At 36.3% G+C, this 23,857-nt stretch overlaps 1 protein-coding gene and 1 non-coding gene across 2 annotated transcripts; both read left to right on the forward strand.

Annotated features, from left to right (window-relative positions):
* Window positions 1–13,015: 13,015 nt before the first annotated feature.
* Window positions 13,016–13,088, forward strand: TRNAK-UUU (transfer RNA lysine (anticodon UUU)). Its single transcript has one exon. It is a non-coding gene; the product is annotated as a tRNA-Lys (tRNA).
* Window positions 13,089–13,180: 92 nt separating this feature from the next.
* Window positions 13,181–23,445, forward strand: LOC133880021 (protein PEP-RELATED DEVELOPMENT ARRESTED 1, chloroplastic). The gene is made up of 9 exons (XM_062318878.1): window positions 13,181–13,598; window positions 15,528–15,683; window positions 16,655–16,723; window positions 16,825–16,995; window positions 21,444–21,587; window positions 21,880–22,038; window positions 22,139–22,204; window positions 22,475–22,534; window positions 23,234–23,445. Exons 1-9 carry the CDS (start codon window positions 13,284–13,286, stop codon window positions 23,276–23,278), a joined length of 1,185 nt encoding a protein of 394 aa, XP_062174862.1. The 5' UTR covers window positions 13,181–13,283; the 3' UTR covers window positions 23,279–23,445.
* The last annotated feature ends 412 nt before the right edge of the window (window positions 23,446–23,857 follow it).

Below are 23,857 nucleotides of genomic sequence, written 5' to 3' on the forward strand. Positions count from 1 at the left end.
TGAAAATGTACGATTTGAGCAGATACGGACATCTAGTAGAGGGTATAAAATCTGGCATGTAGTCTTTTCGAACAACAAATTTAGTTTACGTAAAACGGGAGGCTAATACGACAGCTCACGGCTTAGCACGAGAGGTTGTCACCCGTATTGTAGACATCATCTGGATGGAAGAAATTTCTTCCCAGATCTGATATTGTAATAAGGGAACGTGTTGTTCAAATGTTTTGATCACGATTAACGTTTCTTGTACAACTCTTACACAACTCTAACTATTTTTTTATGATTAACCATTGGATTTGTTTGTTTACATGTGAACTTAAATATTCAATTATTTATCTTAAAAAAAATATTAAAATTGTGTAAGAAACATTATTCTTTGATATATATATATATATATATATATATATATATATGGACTGTAGAAGTTCTTCAAGTTCAACCACTAAAAAGTGACGTGTTCTTTTTTATTTTATAAAGTTACATATATGTTTTATTTTTAGAAAATTTTTTCAATAAATATTGTTATTTTTTGTAACGAAATATATAAGAATTTGGGATTCCCATATATTTTTATGAAACAAATTAAATATCATAATTATTATAAAACATAATTAGGTTGACTTGGATAAACACTTTTTTATTTTTAAAACAATTTTTTATATATTTGAAAACAATTTAAAAAATATATATATATATAATTGTTTTATATACTATTTTGTATTATATAGGGGGCAAGGTGTGTAATGTTGAAAAATTGAAGAGAAGAATGGGTATTTATAGCAAGGAGACCAAGAATTGAATACGTTATCCTTATTGACCCGTCTGACACACCGTATCAAGAAAGTTTGATTATAGGATTTTCCACCGGATTTTGAACGTTTTGGCACTATTTGTCATGCGGTCCCTGCCTGCTTTTGCTTTAAAAAAATTGGGCACCATTTTCCTATAAATTATATTTTTTTTTATTATATTGACTTTTTTTAAAAAAAAATTTACATAAATTTCTTTCAAATTGTATTAGAAAAAAAAAATTACAAAATAGTTGGCATAAATTACAAATCGTTCATTGTCGTATCAAAGTGAATTTAAATGTCTCTAAGGTAGCCAAAAAAACAATTTAATCATTGAAATAGAAAATCAAATTTTCATGTATTTTTTTTAATAGTACGTGAGATGCACATATTTTTTTTATTAAAATTCATTTTAATTTTGTTTATATTATTAAAAAATAATGTATTTTTTACATGCTCAGTAGACATCATTTTGATATACCGGATTGAATGAATTTCCTTCGACTCAATTTAGAAGAAAACTCAATATTTATATATATATATTGTACATTTCAGTACTAGACAACATATATATATATATATATATATATATATATATATATATATATATAAAGGATGGACGTATATAGTGTTTTTTTATATATATATAAAAATTGATATAATGATAAATTAATACTGCCATATCATCAAGTAAAAAAAAAGCTTTTTCTTTGTAATAAAGATTAACATCATAATAGATTAATAACACCAAATCATCAAGTAAAAAAGTTATTTGATAAAAATATGGGGTTTATTTGGTCAAACTTATATGCACAGGAAAGTCATATATTGACTTCCATAAGTCTCGTAGCATGAAAGAATTGGAATTCAATGTATGTCTTTCATGTGCAAATAATCTAAGATAGTTATGACCTCCTCGTGCCTATGTTTTTCCCTTTGCCTTTAGGGCAAGGGTGATTTTTGTCTCCAAGCCTTTAGGTTGTTAGAGTTTTGATCTTCTCGATGCTTGAACCGGTAGAAGTTGTTGGGCTTTTTCTTTTTCTTTTTTATAGTTTTCTTGTTGCAAGCAGTGATTTTCAGGTGCTGGCCTGTGAAGAACGGTGGATGTTGATAGATTTTCGGTAGAGATATGCTCAAAGTCAGATCTCTTACCCTCGGCTAAATTTTCTCCAACAAGAACTTTCCAGATGTGGTAGTTGGCCGTTTCTGGTCAGGATGGTCACCTAATGAGACCGTGTGGTTCCTCTCTAGTCAGTGTGTGACCCACACGCGCCGGCGGTTTAGATCTTCCTTTTTGCGCGTGTGGGCTATAGTTGTTTTCTCCGACCTCGGAAGGTGCTGATCTATGTTCGTGAAGGTCATCCATCACTAAGGGAGTTCCCGGAGAAGGCACGTGAGCTGTCGTTTCTTTTCCGAAGCTTGCTTTCTAGGTTTCTGTTTGCTTTTTGTTTGTATATTATTGCTTGTATTCACAGTCTACCATTTGGTAGCTGCTTTAAGTCAGGTTTTCCTGGTTTTATAGGTAAAGATTCTTTATCTCTAATTCACTCTGATGGCCTTTGGGCTTTGTTTTCTCGCTTTTGGGCGTTTAGATTGTATTTGCGCTTGTATTGTGCTTTTCTGGTTGTGTAACCCCTCTAGGGACTATTTCTCAGCAATGAAGAAGATGAAGGCACTGTGTTAAAAAAAAAAAAAAAAAAAAAAAAAAAAAAAAAAAAAAAATCTAAGATGGTTATGATATTATAGAGTCTCGATATATTTGTTTTATTTATTTATTTTTTATTTTTTTAGCAAATACAAAATGGGAAAAAGTACATAGGGGATGCTTTGAAAGAGAGGACCACCTCCAAACTTCTCTTTTAAATAAAGATAAATATTACACATATTCTAAAGTGCTTTATATATATATATTATAGTGAAAATTATCAATGAATACTAGGTATATTTTTATTTGTTATTTCATTTAACGATGATTTTAATTCTCACATCAAATAATTAAACTTGAGAGCCAACACTTTGAAGTATTCGTAAAACTCCCCTTAAATAAATGATTGATAGGGCCTTAGGGTTTCTAAAAAAAGTATTTTGCAATAAATAACAACTTGTTCCAGCTCATTTTTTGGGGTTTGTAAGAGCACTAACAACATTTTTTTTTAATTTAGAGAACTAAACCACTTTTTGTTTCACTATTTAAATGCACTCTATAATAACTCCATTTATCATTTTTATATACAATTTAAATATTATTTAAATTAAATGTTAGGAAAAATATAGAGAAAAGACAAATTATTTAAATATTGTTTCACATAAATATTAGAAGAATAAAAGAGTAAAGATATATATATATTTTTTTATATGAAAATAATGTTAAGGAAACCATTTTTTGCTTCCTTTTAGATATAGGGTATAACTTTTGGTTCCTTTTGTGTTTTCTTAGTTCAGTAAACAACTAGGGGTGGGTACTTAATTTCGACAACCTATAATTTCGAAATTCTCGGTTAAAGCGGTAAAGTTAGTTAAAATCGGTTAATAAAACGATATCATTTTTTTAAAAAAAAAAAAAAGAAAAAGAAAAAGAAAAAAGAAGACAAAACGATCAAACGAAACGAAGTTGTTTCTATCCAAAGTGTTGGTTCGGTTCAGTTTGATTAACCAACAAAAAAAAACCACCTATACCGACTTTCGAAATAAAAATCTATACCGACTACCGTACCTGTAACGCCCTAGATTTTAAGACTCATGGCAATCAATCCACACTTTTATGTCACCCAACATTACTCTGATAATTGCATATTTACACGCTGCCTATTCTAAATTGATTAATAGATAAACTTAAATATCTGGTGAATTAGTTGGGATAATAATATTCCTAATATTATTTTATTAGAATCTTTTTTTTGTGGAATAATATTATTGATATATATATATATATAATATCATTTTGTAATATTGTACATAATATTTTTGTAATAATGATATTTAAAAAATTAACATTAATTATGAAACGAACTGAACTCAAAACGGGTTTAAAATTATACCTTAATGAGATATTAAATAATAATACCGGTAATTAATAATAATTAGATTGTATTAAAAAGTAACTCTAGTTAATTTAGCTAGATAAAAGTTAATCATAAGGTAACTAGATATTTTTAAAATTAACTTAGGTTAATTTAAATAGGATAAAACTTAACTTGGGTTAAGTGGATATTTTATTTTAACTCAAGTTAACAAACTTAACTCTTAAGTTTATAAACTTAAAGTTTAGCGACCTTATAAATTAGCCCACTCCTCTCTTAACAGAACTCGCACTACTCGGTGTATATTACTGAGTTTCTTTCTTCTTCTCTATTTGTTCTTTCTTTCTTATTCTTCTTCTTTTCTCTTTGTTTGCTCCTTTCCTCTTCTATCTAAAACAGAGAAAGGAGAACGAAAGAGACAGAAATGAGGGACAAAGAGAGAGAGAGAGAGAGAGAAAGAGGAACAGAGAGAGATTGACGGGAGAGAGAGGATTCGATCGACGGTGGGTCAGTACCGGAGGAGCAGGAGGTGACGTCTAGTTCTGGGTCATCGACCGGTGGCCGGGGCGGGCGATTTTCGGCGTTTGGAGGCCGTTCTTGAATCGGTGGGTCTCCAGTAAGAGAGGATCCGATGAGGCAAGGAGCGTTTTCCGGCAATTTTTGGGTTATTTTTTTGGTGGATTTATGTGGAAATTCTTGTGGTAAGTGAACCTTGTATTTTCAGTTAATTTAACTGATTGTTAATTAGTTTGATTTATGAGCTTGTTGTTGATGAATTTTGGGTAGAAATTCGTGATTGTGTGTTGGCCGAATTTGGGTTCTGTGATGTTGGCCGTGTGTGAGTGGTTTTGGTTGAGTTGGATTTTATGAATTTTGGAGATGGGTATCCCTTGTTCTTAACCGGCTGTGTTACGGTTATTGGTGGGATGAATGGGTTTGCTTGTAGAATCAATTAGATCCTTCTTAAATTAAGTGTTGTCTGGAGTTAGATTTCTGGTTTTGACTGATGGTGAGATGCTTTGAGATTTAATTTCTCCCTTGTAATGTTGGCCGTGTATGTTCATTAAATTAGGTTGTGGGTAGTATTTTTTAATTGGTTGATATACAGTTTTGAGGGGACGTGTTTTCCCTATTTTGAAGATCATATATCTTGCTGCATTTAAGTAAAATTTGGGCTTGACTGACTGTGATTATGTATGTATATTGATTTGGGGTATTTCTCTTTTTAGTCAACTATAATTTGAATTGGATCTTGGATGCCCTCTGTTTGGTGGGTATTAATCAATTGGGGTTGGTAGAATGGTTTTAGTAATTGTTTTAATGGCGTGTTTTATTATAGAAGATTAAGATTTGAATGATTTGAATGTTTAAAGAAAATGATTTTGGGTGTCTAAAATTATACGGGAAAATGATATGAGTTTTTTTTTTTTTTTTTAAGAAAAAGGTTTGAGTGCTTTCATGAGAAAATGAGTTTGGATAAAGCGATAATTGATAAAATGATTTCCGGTAGTTTTTCTATAAAAATCCTCAAAGTAATCCTCACAAATTCTCTGGACTCCTTTGGGTTATTGAGATATAAAATGGATTATAGATTGTGCTAGATTATGTTGACAATTTAGTCAACTAAATAGTAATGTTGATAGGTAGTATAATTTGGAGATCTATGGTTACATGGTATAGGATACCTTAATTTAAGTTTTAGGCTTCAAATCTCATAATATTTCTCTAGACTTCTTCTTGCAATTTATTTAGGTAGAAGATCAATCCCGATGCTAATGGCCAGTCCAGGTAAGGGAATACAACACCGAAAAACCCTCAACAATATTTTATTACAAATCTTTTGAGAAAGTGCTGGAGAATTTTACGAAGCATTTACTCACGTGATTTTAATTATTTCAATGTCAAGCTTTTATTACTCATATGTTATTATTCATGAAATTTTGTGCATAAATTACATTTATGATTCGGAGCATTTTAAAGTTATGATTTATGCATAATTACAGTTATGATCAAGAGCACTTCAAAGTTATAAATTATGCATATTTACAGTTATGGATAAGAGCATTTCAAAGTTATGATTAAAGAGCATTCCAAAGTTTATGATTTATACATGAATACAGTTTTGAATGAAAAGAACATCTAAAGTTTAAAATCTGCACATGACTATAGTTATGAAAACAGCTCTTACAGTTTTAAAGTAAAGTGTACAGTTATGGCAGAACCTACAGAATTACAGAAAACGTTAATGTACAGCAAGTGTTTAACCCTGAGGCACTATTACAGTTATGATCGGTACCATATAGGATAGCATGGCAAGCACACCGAAGGGCAGTTACGCGAAGGTGTGTGCTACCGGCCGGGGTTGGCCTTCACCTAGGGAAGTTCTCCAACTCGGCGACTCTCCCCTGTGACGACAGGCCGAGTCTATAGGTCCTTTGGACAAAAGTCAACGTGCTCCGCTCACGGGTAATAGCGGCGTAGAGTCTATAAAGGGAGAAACTACAATTACAATTTTTAAGAGAAAATAGAAGAAAATGATTTACTTGATTATTTATAAATTTCATATGCCATTATTTATGTTCCTTGTACATTTATTTTTAATTTCTGTTTGAATTATTAATTATATTATAGCATGTTTTATTTTCCTGGTGTTGTAATTTCCTTATTGAGTTGTCAAACTCACCCCTTTTCTTCCAAATCTTTTCAAATGACCCATTAAGACAATGTTATTTCTTATTTTCTTTGTAATGGTGTAGACCTCGCTAAGAGCAATAGATCATTGTGAACTGACCAAACCATTATATTGTATAGTATATCTTATTTTTTGAATTCATGGCATTGTAAAGAATTATTAATGGGCATAAATAATAAAATAGGAAGTTACAAACTATATGTTTTATATGTACACTTTCATTTAAATGTTTTTAGCACTCAAGTTCGCGTTTCTCCTTATATTCTAAAATGAGGGCGCGACAATACCGAAATAAGTTGGTATAGTCGATGGGCGATCGATGGCAGTTCGGGCGGTAGTCGGATATTTTGCCCATCCCTATGAACAACAAGATAATATAATTCAATATGTCTTTTATAGGAGTTTTCTCTATATATAGAGAATAGACTAAAATTTAGGAAAATTATTACTAGTGCTCTAATGTGCTACTCTTTGTACTGTGGATGACCTTTTTTATTTTTGTTGGGTTTGGTTTTAACGGGTCTGTCTAGCTCGGGTCCATTCGAGTGGATGCAGGTATATCATATTGTATTGTTGAATTTTTGCTTGCTTAATTATTTGTTATTCATCAAAAATATTGTTTAGTTAGAAAGGAGATATATAAAATACGGTTAAATATTTCCTATCTAGTTTGTTCTCAATATTTTAGATTTTAGAAGTTTACCCATCATTTGAAGTGAAATAATGTTTTGACTTAGAATATATATTTCTTTTTTAAAAAAAAGGCTTTTTAAGTGAAATTATTTCTTCTGAGCAAATGTGTAAAACATAGAAAATGGATCATAGTAAGTCTTTATTGGTTCCAAATTCCCAATTACATAATGTGTAAAAGAGAGAAATAAAAATGCTTGATACATTTACCCTAACAATAATTACTGGTGTTAGAACAATTTCCGGTTTGGTGTGGAGCACTGGAAGAGCCTGCCTTCGAATATGTTAAGAAGGAAAACACTGTGTCGAGGGAACCCGACAACCACACTTCGATGCTAAAGTCAAAATTATCTCAAGCGTAATAATCTCTGTTTTCATTGAGAGTCATCGAATCATTTACCTGTGTAGTTGTGAGGTATTTATAGGCAAAGTGTCGAGGATATTCTGGTGGCTTTACAGGGCCACGTGTCTAGTCCGGAGCATTTCTCTACCATCTGGATCATGGGATTGTGGAATACGTATCCATGATCACTGTGGAGTTGGTCTTCGACTGCTCAAATCGTGGATTGCGGTGTACGAATTATGATCATGGGATTATGGAGTCGGTCTTTGACCGACTCTAGATCGTGGGACATCTTCCGCTATAGTCATCGTCGTGCAGATCGTGGGGTTGGTCTCCATGACCATCGCAGGGGCGGTTTTTAATCAGTCCTCATTCGGTATTTTACCGACTCTAGATGAAATGGCCTCGGTAAAATTCTATTAGGATACATTGGGCCTTTTCGTTGATAAGCCCAATAAGTTTCATTTTGATGAACCATGGTTGGGCTTTAGTGGATCGGAGCTTTGGCCCATTCGGCAGGGTCAGTATTATTTCCCAACAACTGGTTCGTTTGTATGGGTCTTGTTTTTGTTGAACTATTTTTTTCATTAAAAGCTTTTTGATATGGTAATTGTTTTATATGTTTCTTTTTTTTTTGAACAAAGTAACCGAAGCAACACACATTAATCTGAAAGGCCCGAAGGCAAATACAATGAATAAATGCACAACGAGACCCTACACACTAAGCTAGAAGATTGACTTGAGTGCTGCCAACAAAATCACAAATATTACAGGGACAGACATTTGAGCCACTCTTTGACAATAACGCTCCTCTAACAAAGAAAAGAGGGTTGATCCGAGCTAACAAGCCATAAACAGTCCAGTAATACAGGAAAATCACTGATAGACTTTCTAACAACTAAACAACAAAACGAAAGCAACACAACAGGAAACCACACACAAAGTCATCATAAAAAGGTAGATCCCGTCGCCGGAGACGGTGCGTGTAGAACACGCGCCAGCCAAAGAGATAAAACTCACTGGCGCGTGCTGGCCACGCGCTGGGCACCATAACTCCGATGATGCCGTGGTTTAAAGCGGTAGGACCGGAAGATGACGGTGAACACAGCGGTGGGGCTCATGTCGAGAGAATATCGGCGAATAATTACAGATCTAGCTTCAAAGATGCATATTGGACGAATTAAGAAACGGCCAGAGATTGTCGGGCAACGAAACTCCCAAAGGACGACTCTATTGCCTTCCTGCCAGAGAACACCAAGAAAAACACAAAAAACAACTCCAAAGCCCTAAGGCTCGGAGACACACAACCTTCATCGGATCTAGCCCGGGAGGAACAGAAACTCCCACAGCCCTAAAGGCTGGGAGAACACTTATTGATAGCCAGATCTTAAGAACAAAACAACTAGGGAGAAGGGAAGTGTAGGGCTTCTCTCATCTGAAAGCACGCACAAAACCTTGGTTGCTACTCTTGCAAATGGACACTCTTGAAGTTTTTTAAATCTCAAGACAATATTATAGAAAGAGAGCTATATGTTTCTTTTTATGTTAAAAAAGAATTTGGTAAATTTGAACATATTTAAGGTTCATTCTTTTAAAAAAAAAATAAAAAATAAAACAATGGGTCCTTTAATTGTTCAATTCATTTATATAACAAAAATGAAATTATTTCAAATGAAAATGCTTTTAATTGTATTGTTGGAGATAATTCATTTTGTTAAATTATACATATACCCGAGTTGGTACTTGTTGAGGTCATGCAATTGAGGACGTGAATGATTCCCTTTCACAAATATCATGGGAGGTCTCTGGCATGGGAAAGTCGTTGTTTAACATAACAAGAGAGGAAATCGGTTGTGATGCATCTCATAGAAGTACATGTGTATCTTAGTTTTGGAATAGGATTGATCTTGAGCTTGACCAGCAAGTCTTCCTAGCCTGTTGACCTTGATTTATTCTGATGGGGCATTGGGCCATTCGGCAAGCGAGCCTCATAGATTCCTTAATGGCATAAGATTTCGTTTCATTTATGCTCCGTTTGTTTCGGCGTAAAATGATTTTGGTATTTTACGGTGTTTTGTAGGAACGAAAATAATGGTCAACGAAAATCATTTTTGATTTGACCGTAAAAACTTTTTTAATTTTTGAAAAACGATTTACGGTTTTAAAAACCGTAAATCGTTTTCCGAAATTATACTCTTTGTCCTTTCATGCACGTTTGATATTTGATTGTCGGAATCCGGCAACATCCGGCTACTGGAATAATGCCGGCGTCGGAATCCGGCCACCGGAATACTGCCGGCACCGGAATCCGGCGACATCCGGCCACTGTCGCAGGATGCCGGCGGACCAGATTCTGGCAGAATCTGGCCGGAATCCGGCCATGGTCAAAAGCCGGCCGGATCTGGCCAAAATGGCCGGGATCCGGTTGAATCTGATCGAATCCGGAGGAGTCCTACCGGAATCCGGCAACGACGATCGGACGTTGCCGGATTCCGGCAACAATTGCATTTTCACTTTTCGTAATTTTTTCGTGCGAACCAAACGCCGGAAAATATTTTCAAGGAAATTTTTTTTTCTAAAAATGATTTCGTTGAAAATATTTTATAACGAAAACTATTTTACGTCAAAACAAACGGAGCATTAGGCTTGAAGGGTCTGAGATAGACGAGTCTTATAGGCCTAACAAAACTGGGCACACCAATACTTCTATGCATTTCAAAGGTACAAGATATCTCTTGGACTGGATTTGATCTCCCAATCTATTGAGTGGTCCTAGTGTGACTCTCCTTATATCTGAATTGCATGGATTATTAGTAAGGAATATCCTTTGAATTTGATAATAAATATTTGGGAAAGTATCTCTTATAACTTGTGACTTTTCATAACTTTTATAATTAAGTATTCAAACTTTAAAAAATGTCAATTTAGGGTATCCATCTTTCAATTTTATTTTATTTTTTAATTTTAACTCTTCGTTAGAATTTTTCATTAAATTCTATCAAAATTCTTAAAATACTCATATTTTTTTTTTAAAAAAAAGAATTATAAAATTTTTCAAATTTCAGACATGGGTATTTTTGTAAATTTTCTTAAATTTTGACAAACACCTAAATTCTTCATTTTTTTTCCTTTTTTTTTTTCTTGAAAAAAAGGGGTATTTTAAATTTTTTGATAAGATTTATCAAAAAATTTTAACGGGAGTTGAAATTGAAAAAAATTGAAAGATGAATACCCTAAATTGATACTTTTTAAAGTTTAAAAATATAATTGTAAACATGATAAAAGATCAAAGTTAGAAGGAAATTATTCCTAAATATTGAGAACCCATAATCAATATGAGAGCCCCTTCTATACGGTAGTGGCAGGAAAGAGGGAGTTTATGCCCACCAATAATCACTTGACACATCAGCTAAAAGCAAAAAAAATGCAAAAAAAAAAAAGAAATTTTGGTAAAATAGACAATCCCTCTCACAACTTCAGAGTACCACCATTCCAAAACAAAAGAAAAACCCCATTGCACGTCCGTCCAACATCCGCCCATTCGCCGTCCGCCCGTCAGCCGGTCCACCCCTAATCCGCCTCAAATCACCGTACGTCCGCTTGGACTGAAAAAAAAATATGAAAAAAAAAACTGAAGCTCCTCAACCCAACCCGTCAGCCGACTGCCTCTTCCCCGTCGCCGGACGGCCGGTCCTCCAACCTTAGTGATCCGGTCACAGAGATCCGGCGACCACAGGTGAGCCTCTAGATCCTCTTTCTCGCGACCTCCCGACACCGTCGATAAAGATCCGGCCACAGATCCGAACTGAGCCTCCTCCTCTCCTGGGATCTCTCCCTTTCGCCGGCCGTTCTCCCCTCTCGCGCCCTCTGGTGGTTTTCGACGATCAAATTTGGTCGGTGATTTGGTGCTCTCGGCATTCTGGTTCAACCGGAGATGTGAACGGCGATGTGGTCGGGGTCGAACTCTGGTCGGCCACGTGGTGGCGCGGCTTCCATGGGCTACGCCGGTTTGGTTGTCTGGGTCTGGGTCGGGGTCGGTGGTTGGGGTTGGGTTTCCATCTCTCATCTCTCTCCCTCGATCTCTTCTCTTTATTTCACTGCAAACAGAGAAAAAAAAATCGGGTATTTTGCTTGTATGTGATTTTCTTGCTTCAGGCTTACGTGTCAATTTTTTATTGGTGGGCAAACAAAGCCTACTTTCTGTTACAGTCGAATTGTAGATATTTTCTATCAATATATATTACAGGCCAGGACTAGGCTTGCTCATGAATGCTTCAAGTTCACACTATTAATGGTTGCACCTTTCCATGGCTGTCAAAATGCCTTTTTCATTCATATGACATCTCTACTCTCATGAGAATCAGTGTATATGGCAGAGAGATAGAAAATAGTTAAGAGTGATGGGTTCAAGTGTCGATATCTTAAAGTCACCTGTAAAAACCAAGAGAAAGGAAAAGTAAAAGTGAAACATAGAGGAATTATTTTATGGTCCTTATTAAAATTTTACGTATTTACTGATGTAATTTTTTTTATGTTATTATATTAATTAAATTTTAAATGATATGATATAATGTATATAGTCAAATGCTCTAAAATATAATATGGACCATAAAATGATTATATTCAATTTTTCAGTTAAAATGGAAATGATCACATTTCATTCAATTTGTATCGTAGAGCTTTCTTTAATTCAATCTATTAAACTGACATATTTATTTAAAATATATAATTCTCACATGCATTTTTAATAAAACACATGATTTTCACACTTGTTTTAAAAATGCACTTACTTAAAAAAATATATGTCAAGATTTTCTTCCAACTTAATATTGAGAAAAACTTTCATTCACAGTGTTGACGTTTAAACTCATCAAATTGATAAAAGTACAAATACATTGGGTATGTTTGGTAACCACCTTTCAGTCAACTTTAAAACATTCTATTTATTTTTTATTTTTTATATCACATCAATAATTTATTATTATTATTCAAATAATTAAAAAAAACTAACCATAAAACAAAACTTTTTTTTTTTTTAATATTTCTATACAAATTCTTTATACTTTATACCATATGAATCACTTCTTACTACTATTAAAAAAATTATCCTTAATAATCTTTACCAAACACACTCAATTTATTTATTGGGCTACAACCACAAGTTCTATTAGAAGCTTTCCACTTAGATGCTACCTTTGCTGGATTTATTAAAGAAAAAACTTATAACTATAGGAAATTAATTCTGGAATTCCATAAGAGTAATTTTATAACTCATTCTTGTGTTATTCCAATAATGAGATGGCTTTTTAAATTATAATTTGATTAAAATTTAACAATGATAAATTACAAGTTTAATGGTAATTTTGAAAGCTATATTATTATTGGAAGGATACAAATCAAATTTCTAATATTACTCATTCTAGATTAACACAACTAGACTTAATATTTTAATAAAAATAAGGTTACCAACGATGACAGAGCCGTCTTAGCTCAGCCGGTAGAGCGCACGGCTTTTAACCGTGTGGTCGTGGGTTCGATTCCCACAGACGGCGTTGCCGTATTATTTCTCATATTTTATTATGAATTTAAAACTTTTAGATATTTTCTCTCTTTATTTTTATTTTTATTTTTGGCTTTAATTTTCCTTAGCTAGATAATTTTTCATTCTAATCCTTGTTCGTGTCTCTCTAAAACCCTGAAACCAAAACACAAAATCAAGAAATTCACATAACCAGAAACACAAAAAAATGTCGTACAGTTCAATGCTATTTGCCGCTTGCTCACACACATCTCTACCCATCACCAACCCAACCATACCTTCACTTTTATTCAGCACTCCCTCCTATTACCAGCAACACCAGCAACTAAAGCAACCCAAGAAAAGGAGGCAGCTTTTGGGGTTGTGTACAAGCTATGAGGTGGGTGGAGGCTACCCAGATGCAGAATTGGGCTATCAAGGCACAAGTGGAAGTGCCCAACAAAAGATGGATGCTTCCCAGTATGAAGCTCTCCTCAAAGGAGGTGAACAGGTCACCTCTGTTCTGGAAGAAATGATAACCCTTGTAAGCTTCTTCTGCTTCTCTTTTCTTAAAGTTTTCATTTTTGGTTACTGAGAAAAATGGAGGGAAAGTGTATGGAAAAAAAAAAAGAAAAGAAAAATTAAGATTCAATGTTCTGATAATCTGTTTTTGAAAAATGCTTCAATGAAGCACCCAAAAGGCTAAATTTCTGTTGTTTTTAGGTTGTAAAACTGTTTCTTAAGTATGCATCGGAAATTGGAAGTTTTTGGCTGCATAGTCTGCTGTTCATTTTGCCTACATGCTGTATAGCTCTTGGACTGAACAGTTTAGTCTTTGCCTGCGTTTTCTACTGCGTCCTTGTTGCCTGTTGGGTTCTGTAATCGTGTAGCTTGTGCTGATCTCCATAGTAATTGGTGTATGCTTGTTTCTGGTGGTTCTTCTTTATGTTAGTGGGAATATGGTTTTGTGTCTGTCTGTGTGTGTTTCTTTTCTTCGTGGTAAAATGTGGGACAAAGATTCTTTAAAACTTCAAACTTTTAGATCTAGACGCTTGCTATGTAGTGTGTACTAGCTATGTTTTGCAGTAATTTGCCATTCATTATCATTTTAGTATATATATATATATATTTTATTTTTTTTCCCGCTAGAATGAGTTTTATTCTTTTTAGTTTAGGCCGTCAAGGAAACGGTTCCACCAATGATTCTTTAGGACTTTCAGAGTAATTCCATAGAGTGATTCTCTTGTCTGAGTTCTCTGATGCAATATTTGCGAGGCTTGTGGTAGGCTTCTAGGGAAAGTTGAAGTAGGTGCTCTATTGGAGGGTTTTAAGGTTCAAGAAGGTTGCCTCACTGAGTTGCTGACAGTTCTTTTCTTCTTTTAATAATCTTCATTGGAGTGAGGTTTTTGTGTGCAATGTTAGTAGCTTGTAGAGACTTGGTTAAGAGTGACATTTTGGATGTTAATAAGATTTTTATTCTCAATATGTCATTTCAAGCATAAGTTATGGTGTTTGAACTGCTCTAGTTACTTCTTTAAGTTAGTATTTTTCAAAATCATTCTATTCATCTTAAAATGTTCGCCATGGTAAGAGTCTATATACATACTTCTCTGCTCTGTGCCCTTGTCAGCATCTAGAGACCAGCGAAACAATAAGGGAGAATTTTGTCTTTGGATTGGAAAGATCACGGCCTTAAATATCGTCAATTGCAAAAACAATGGGTAAATAAGTTTTAGACTGACATAGAAGTAGCAAGGAGTGTCATGTGAGTATCAAGTCTAATTGTCATGCGCCAGGTGTGAACACCAAAATGCATGGAGTTGTGACTTGTAGATGTTGGTGGATTGTTGTGTCTGATGTTCTATCACTGTATAGAAACAGTGTTGCCCTGCAGGTATCCATTTCTTCAGCCTCTATTCACATAAGTCTGCTTCCATTCATAAGCCTATAGTCATGTAAGTTGGTAATACAGCTACATGGAAAATATTAAAAATTATATTATTTTTGTTATAAAAGTATAGTAATCAGTGATTATGTGCTAGGGGACGTTTGGCCTCAAAAGTCAAGGTGATGGCTCCCTGATTAGTTGTGCAATTGATTGTAGGATTTTTCTTTGAGTACTTAATGCTGACACTTTGACTGATGGTGGCTTGGAGTGTTATGAAAGCAATGCAGGGAATGTAATGCACAGGTCTAGTGTCAAGGCTCTAAGGATGTTTATAGTTGGATTCGCTAGTATTTCTAGTCTTCCGTTATAAATACATTGTCCATTTAAATTATGTGCTTATGCCTACTTTGCAGCTCTTGAGTACTATTTGTGTCTAATGACTTCTACAATGCACCACTTTCAGTTTTTAGGCTTTTTGACTGAATTTCCAATATTATACCTCTTTGTGCTCATTTCATGCGTATTTTTAAAATCTTGACTCAACTGGTGCTTATCTTTGCTTTCTATCATATATTGTTGGTACAGTTGCAAGATATGAGCATGGATGAAGCATCTGAGGAGGTAGCTGTGGAGTTGGCTGCGCAAGGTGTTATAGGGAAGAGAGTTGATCAGATGGAATCAGGTTTTATGATGGCCCTAGATTACATGATACAAACTGCTGAGAAGGACCAAGATGATAAGGTACTATTTCGACTTCATGTTTTGGTTCTTCAGCATTGACATGTACTATTTTGAGCCAATCTTCAGTTGCTTTTACTAATTATAGACCATTTTATTTCAACATTGATGTAGAATGCTTTCAATAATTATTGATGTAGAAGATATCTCTCTGAACCGGATGGTCATGTTAGTACCAAGACCATCCTAACTAAGCAACCAACATAGTGCTGGACTTGCCTAGTCATGCAATGGTCAGGCCATGTCACTAGCTGAAGTATTATCCAGGTCCCCCAAATAAAGTCTAGTTTACAATCTTCTTTTGCATTTTTTTTTTTGTGAAAGCACAAAGACTCAACTCAAGTACAGAAGAAGTATACAAGAGATTCGCTTAACTATAGGAAGAGAAAAGATCAAGAAAAACATAAAACCTAGAAATATTAGAATTAAAGGCAGTTGCCCAGTGGTAAGAGTTCTGCTTTTGACAAAATAGTTTGATAATTACATTTCTGATTTTGACTTCTTGCTTAAATGAATAGGGTAAGTTGTACAAAAATGAATTCTTGCGAAAACAATCTATTTACTTCGTGCTTAAACGGTTCCCAATACGCATTTTGTTGCACCTTTGCCATAATAATGGTTGTTTAGAACTGCTTCAGTAGCTTGGTTTACTATTGATCTGTGCCATAATATGATGTAAACTCAACCGTGGTACTAGCAGCTGTCGGACATTCATGGCCAAAATTGTGGATTGCTTGATTATCCTGGTGTTTTTACTTTTGTTACTGTTTAGGACTCAAATAATTGTTTGCACGTTATAAACGTCTTGTTTTTTAGGTAAATTTGGCAAACTTTACAACTGGTTGTTTGTCATCAGTAACATTTTATCTTTTGTTGAGACAATGCTGTTGTCCCATGATTTATAGTTTCTGCTGGCTATTGCTATATGAGATTTAGCAATTGGTATTATCCATTTGTCTAATCTTTCTGTTCAGCGTAAGACACTGTTGGAGGTGATCAAGGAGACAGTATTAGCCCACCTTACAAAAAAGTGTCCCCCACATGTAAGGATGCTCCGTAAGCCAAATACTCGATTCTATTTCTGATCAAAACTTAGTTCCTTTACTGCCAGATAATTACTTTAGTGCTTCTTTTCCTTTTATAGGTTCAAGTGATTGGCCTGCTCTGTAGAACTCCCAATAAAGAAAGCAGACATGAACTGCTACGCCGAGTGGCAGCTGGTGGTGGCGTGTTTAAAAGTGAGAATGGCACCAAAGTTCATATTCCTGGCGCAAATCTAAATGATATAGCTAACCAGGCTGATGATTTACTGGAGGTAATCCATCAAAAGAACCTTTACGCTATCATCTTCTGGTTCACTATTCAGGCATTTCAAGTACGCGCGCGTGCACACACACATATTATTGTATATTTGCAGACGTATATATCTCTCAGTTTCTATAACTGTCTATTTTGTTGTTAACAGAGTGCTCATTTTCTGTAAGCATGAGCTTTAATTTTAATATGTAGTCAAGCTCTTGTCTTTTACTTTGTGGTCCCTCCTGCCTCTCCTCCTGAAAAGAAATTCATAGAACCCATTTTGATAATTACATTGTGGCTTGTGCATAAAGAAGATGAACCTACTTCAATGTGATTTGAGATTTATTAAGGTAAAGAAACCTGTGAAGAAAACTCAGTAATGGTATGGCTAAGAAGAACCTAGCATGATGTATCTTTGGATTGTAAAAGCTCCATGAATAAATCTTAACAATGAGGCAAAGAATGGGTAAGACATACTGAGGCGTAATCAACAGATTCAAACTTTTAGTTGGTAAAACAATTCTATAAAATAGTATATCTGGTTAGAGATTTCTTGTTCAGGAATCAAAATCACCTATTTCCTTTAGAATGAATGCTTGTCTGGTGCGAGAGCTGTTTTAGATTTGAAGATAACAATTGATTTAGTAATTCTGTTGCAGAAAAGACCGAGTCTACCACTTCAGTCAGCAGTTTCTTTCTCTCTTCCTAAAGTTCTCGTTCTATGTTTATATAATAAAATATGCTGTGAGTTGTGTTTGGATCTGAAATTTTCTTGAGAATAGTGGCATTAGTGCAGTCTATTTTCTGTCTCTAGGATTCAATATGTACAAATTGTGAACACGGTGTAGAACATCCCAGTAACTATTGAGGTTGGACAACAAGTACATTCATTAAACATCAATTTTTTCCTAGTAACGTGGTTTTAACTTGCAAGCGCTACAGCCATAATGATATTTGGCTTGATCGAACAGCTTGGACTCTCTTTCTTTCTTGGTCTGATGTTTCCTCATATTGGGCATGAATTTCTTTTGATAAGTATATAGGGCATGAATTTCTGTAGTCTTTTTTCCTCAATAATCTAAGTTAATTGCAACTTCAACTCACTTTTCTCCACTTCAATGATGGTTATTTCTTATTATGATCTTACTTAATATGGCTTATGTTTTTTAGTGAGATGACTTACAACTTGCAAGCACTACAGCGATGATGATAATTAGTCTGATTGAACAGCATGGACTCTCTTTCTTTCCTGATGTGATGTTCGCTTATATCTCGGGCTAATGAAAGAAAAAGTTCCATCATACCATATAGAGCGTGGATTTCTGTACTTTTTTTCCCTTAATAATCTAAATTAATTGTAACTTGCGTGAATTCTTGTTCCCTTTTATCCTCATTAATCTTTTTTTTTTTGATAAGTAAGTAGAAATTTCATTAAAAAAAGCGTAAGGCGCCCCTTAGTACACAGGGAGTATACAAAGGAAGAGCCCAGCTAGCCCATAAAGCAGAACCCAACAAGACCCTCAAAAACCCCATAACCCAACACCACCCAAAACCCTCGAGAGCCCCAAAACCCAAAATAGAAACAGCCCCCATTAAAAACAGTCCACGAAACCACCCAACCCTAATCCCCTAAACCCCTAAGCCCCTAAAGCTCACAATCTTCAATCATATCCCATCGCGTATGTTCCTCGTCAAGGGCAGAGAGTACAGCCATAGATTTTTCATCTTTTTCCCCGAAAAACAAAGAGCATGCCATAGACAACTCCATAGGAGATAAAGGCTGGAGTTGTTTTCCTTGACCCACCACCGGCTTTGGCTTCCTCCCTTCCGACGAGCTCATCTCAATGGAAACTTGTGGACCCACGGCAGAATTCTCCGACCCACTCCCTAAGTCCTCAAAAACAGAATGCTTCCGACCAGCCTCTGAGGAAGCCAAAGAAGAAACCGGGAGAGGAAAATGAGAAGAATCGGTGACAAGAACGGGATCCGGGACCGAAACCAACTCCGAACCCATGTTCGAACCCTGACAAATCCTCCGACCGGCTATCCTACGCCTAGAGGGATAGTTCGCGTCACCATAGTTGATGGAACTCTGCAAATTAAGAAGTTCCCTTTTTCCTTTAGTCTTTTGGCGCGCAATCATTTTCTCCCGCTGAAACTCTTCTTCCATGGAATCCCTAATTGCCAAGGCCTCCTCCCCAAAAGCCCCTTCCAGTGCCCAATCCAAAGGCAAGCCATCCCAATAATCTTCTTCCTCCTCCTCCCAAACTACAATCTCCCCGTTATGATCAGAATCGATGGGCCACCTCTGAGATTGAGAAATACCATTTCCTTCAATGGAACATGGAACGATGCATCCACTCATAGGAGAGGAGAGACCAACCGCCCCAACGTCCTTCACCTCACACGGCAAAACATGAGGGACAGAAGCAATCGGGGGTAAATTGAGGAAACCCTTCTTAAAAAGCCCCTGATTAGCTGTGGTCTGGTTCTTCTTTTTCGCACGAGACTCTCCACCCGTTTCCTTAAAAGGAATAGGATCTGCGGAATGCTTTGAGGCTACCAAAGAATCATCTAACAACCCATCATTCCATACCACTTTCTGCCCTGCCCTGATCTCCCTAGCCCTCCTGTAGTAATACTTAAAAGGACAGCTTAGCAAGAAGGGGGAAGAGGGAGATCGAAGCTTCTTCCCCAGCTCATTGGCTCCTGAGAGGGAAGGAAAACCAGAGGATTTTTCACCACTCAAAGACCCAGACGACGCCGGAGGAACAGCGGTCGCCGGCGACGGCAAATCCGCACTCGGCAGTGGAAAGACGAACGCAGTGGCCGGCTCAGAACAGTCTCCGCTCAAAAGTTCCCCACTGGGAACCACCATCTCCGACGAAACGCCATTGCACAGCCCAGAAGAATCCACCGAAGTCGTCTCCGGCAACGACGACCGTGAAGAACTAGGTTTCGGCATGAGGCATCCCAAGCGCAAACCATTCCGACACAGTCCATTCCTTGCAAGACGACCCAGAAGCTTGTTAACAGCCCGGCCCAAAGCCATGTTGGACCCTATGACCCGCTTACTCCACGTGCGCAACTTAGAGATTTCAAATTTCAAACTCGCACGTGGACGATAAGACTTACCCAGTGGACGGCGATGCTGGTCCTTACCCAAAGGATCGAACGGCTCCAAAGTAGAACAGTCCACCGCCGTCCTCAGATCTGCATCTAGCACCCTCGCCGCCGGAAGAAGATCAGGCTCACAGTAGAATTACCCCCCATGATAGGCCCCTTCTTCACGACACCGACCGAGCCTGCCTTCAACACCTCCACAAAGGAGGGCCCCTTCGAAAAGGGAACCAAACCCGGCCAAACCTCAACTCCCTTCCCCTTATTCTCCGCCAGTTCATGCACGGTCCCATTCTCCCCGCCCACAGAAGCAGAGAAAAGAGCAGCGGACTTCCTCAGCTCTTCGGAGAATTTGATCCATCCCCACCCTCTACGTCCCTCAGGAATCAGGATAAACCCTTTCCGACCACCCATCCCGAAAGAAGCTGCTTCTAAGAAACGGCCGGCTTGGTTACACCCTCTCCGAGCGATCAGAACTCTCGAACCTTCCCTGAAAGATTTGATGAAAGCTTGATCTTCCGGAACACCCACAAGTGACTCCAACGTCGAAGCCAACCACTCAGAGCACGAAGGACTGATGAAAATTACGCCGGAGAAACTTTTTCTCTTCTCCCCCACCCTCATCTTCGACGCCCCATCCAGAACCGAGAAGACAAATGTCTTCGACTCCACGGTAAAACTAATCTCCATCTCAGCAAACAGCCGGAACCCAAGCGGCTGACCCAGAGGACGATCACATAATCTACTAGGATTTGGATTCCTAATCTGACTACTAAACCAAAAGGCCTAAGAAAATCCAATAAAAGACTCCTAATACTGTTAAATGAGCAATGCTATATTGCTATATACTACATTTTAATCCCACAACTATCTCACAATGCTGATATGACAGTCCCAACCAATCATTGATTATTATTATTATTATTATTTTTTTAATTTTTTTAAACTAGGACCGATCCAATGATTAGTTGTAACTGTCACATTATTATTGTGGGATAGCTGCGAGATAAAAATGTGGTTCTAGCATTACTCAATCTAAATTAATTGCAACTTGTAAGTTGTAACTTACTTTTCCCTACTTCAACAATGGTTATTTCTTATTGTGATCTTACTTAATATGGCTTATGTTTTTTTTTTTTTTTTAATGTATTTTTCATATTATCATCATGTATTACGGACATCTCTTTGAGGTTAATTGTTGATTTTTTTTAAATGTAAGACTTTTACTTGTTCCCTGATTGGATTACAAGTTGCCTATATGAATTAGATTAAAGTGGCCATATGGATTGTGGACAAAGTCTGCACATTTTTCCCCTCCTAATCAAGCTCTCAATTACCATGCAGACGATGGAAACTCGGCCTGTTGTTCCAGATAGAAAACTACTTGCAAGGCTTGTTTTGATTAGAGAGGAAGCTCGGAATATGATGGGAGGTGGAATATTGGATGAGAGAAATGACCGTGGTTTAAATACTCTTCCTGAAGCAGAGGTCTGTATGCGTGCATTTTTAAGATGCTAGATAAATTTATGAGATACTCGGAGGATTCTTGTTGACATTAGTTTGTCTGACCAAATGGCATCTCCTCCGCCCATAAACAAGGGTGGAGGCTGAGGCAATGGGTTCAATCCCACACTGGTATATGAGTTGTATTTCCTATCAATGGAAAAGATGAGAAAGAATTCTTTGTACATATACTACATGTTATTATTGTCACTTCAAATTAGTACTAGTTTCATTATTTTAATAATTATCTCGGCATGATTGCAAATCGTCAGTGCAGGTGAACTTCTTAACCAAACTGGTAGCTTTGAAACCAGGGAAAACTGTCCAGAAGATGATAACAAATGTAATGCAAGGAAAAGATGAAGGTGCAGATAATTCTGACAGTAATGAGGAACGTAGTACAGGTGGAAGGGTTTCAAGTGGAATTGCAGGAAGGGTAGGTTTTACTACACTCCATTTATACCCTTTGGGTGTTATTATATGCATGTAAAAGTTACTGTATTTAGGTATATTGACCCACATGTCATGATTCCCAGAAAAGTGTTACAGGGAGGAAGCCACTTCCGGTGCGCCCAGGCATGTTTCTTGAGACCGTCTCCAAGGTAAGTCACTTCATGTTGCTATCCGCTTATTCAGTTGCGACTAGATTGTTTCAAGCCCCAATATTGAGGATGTTCGAGTAGGCATTGGAATAGGGTAAACTGTTGAATGTAGAAACAAATGTTCCCAAGCCCATAATTCTCTTTCACATATCCTCTGTATTACATGGGCTCAATTAACTCAATCACTACTCATCGATATATACAGTAACTTCCAGAATAGCAATTATGCATGGACAAGTACTGATTACTTTTAACTCTTGGACTTTCTAGGTCTTAGGTGGCATATATGCTGGCAGTGACTCTGGCATCACAGCACAACATCTAGAATGGGTAAATTCCCTTTCTCCTGATCACCTCTCTCTCTTTCTATCTGCCCCTGGCTCCCATCCCGCAAGATTAGCATCATATATTTTCAAATTCACAGCCAATATGATAAATTGCATTCAATTTTATTTCCTTCGATTTTTTATTTTTTTAAAATTTAATTGGTGTCTCACCTACTCTATATGACTTGAAACTGAGACCTCACCCAGCATCCCATACTAGTGTAAGAGGCAAGTGCCATTTGACCCAAAGGCTTAAAAAAATAAAAAAATAAAAAAATAAAATTTGGTGTCTCACCTACTCTATGACTTGAACTGAGACCTCGCCCAGCATCCCATACTTGTGTAAGAGGCAAGTGCCACCCAAAGGCTATTGGCAAACTTGATTTTATGCTCCCCCCCCCCCCCTCCCTTTTTTTGGTTTAATGCAAACTTGTAGTGTCAGTAATTTTGTGCTTAAAAGTAATGCAAGCTGTTTATCTTTTAATCGGTTTTTCATAGTTTTTGTTTCTTGAATCAATGAAGAAGGCAAACTTTTACAGCATATATTTCCAATACATCAACCCCCACTTCAATCACAAAACGTTATATATTGTTAGGCTCGTTGAATCATTTCCCATATAAACATCTATTTATTTCATCAGCCATCTCCTTCACTATTCTTCAAATGACTCGTATCTTTTGTTCGTTTTATCTTTGTATCCAGGTTCATCAGAAGACACTCCAAGTTCTCCAGGAAATAGCATTCTAGCCATTTTGTTTTAGCCGCCAAATGCTTCCCTTATATCATAAATTCATTTTTGATCCTCATGTGCTGTCTGACAAGAGAGAAAGTAAGTTGTCTTGTTAATAGGAAGTCTAAAATATAAAATACTGTAGCATATGTAAAATATAGAAGAATGAACACTTTTCACTCCATTGTGATTTCAACTTTCATCTTTGTGTATTGTTAGTCATAATTAAGGCTAGCGATTTTTTATACGACCCACGAACTCGATTCGAAATTAGTGGGTTAGGTTTGAAGAGTTTGGCCTATTTAATTAAATGGGTCGGGTTAGATTTGACCTATATAGTCTTGTACTTATGTCTCAACACGATCCAAACCCGACATTTAAACATGAATTGCCACTCCTAGTCATAATTGAAATCATCGAGTGAATCTCTAATGATAGATCAAATCAAGTCCTAGTACACCTCAAAGCAATGATTTTCTTTATGTCCCGAATCAGCTAGCATTGATTAAAGATTGAAAATACAATTAACAAGAGTGGAACACCATGTGTGAAAAGGCCCCAGTTTAGAAGTCATGTTGATACTTGCATCATTGTAA

Source organism: Alnus glutinosa, chromosome 10 (assembly GCF_958979055.1).
Source record: "Alnus glutinosa chromosome 10, dhAlnGlut1.1, whole genome shotgun sequence".
Classification (NCBI taxonomy): Eukaryota; Viridiplantae; Streptophyta; class Magnoliopsida; order Fagales; family Betulaceae; genus Alnus; species Alnus glutinosa.

Bases quoted from the DNA above. Each gene is read 5' to 3' on its own strand.
- LOC133880021 (XM_062318878.1), top strand. From the start codon at position 13,284: ATGTCGTACAGTTCAATGCTATTTGCCGCTTGCTCACACACATCTCTA. The intron at 16,996-21,443 runs GTAATCCATCAA...ATTACCATGCAG, and splicing joins AGGCTGATGATTTACTGGAG to ACGATGGAAACTCGGCCTGT. The intron at 22,205-22,474 runs GTAAGTCACTTC...TGGACTTTCTAG, and splicing joins TTCTTGAGACCGTCTCCAAG to GTCTTAGGTGGCATATATGC.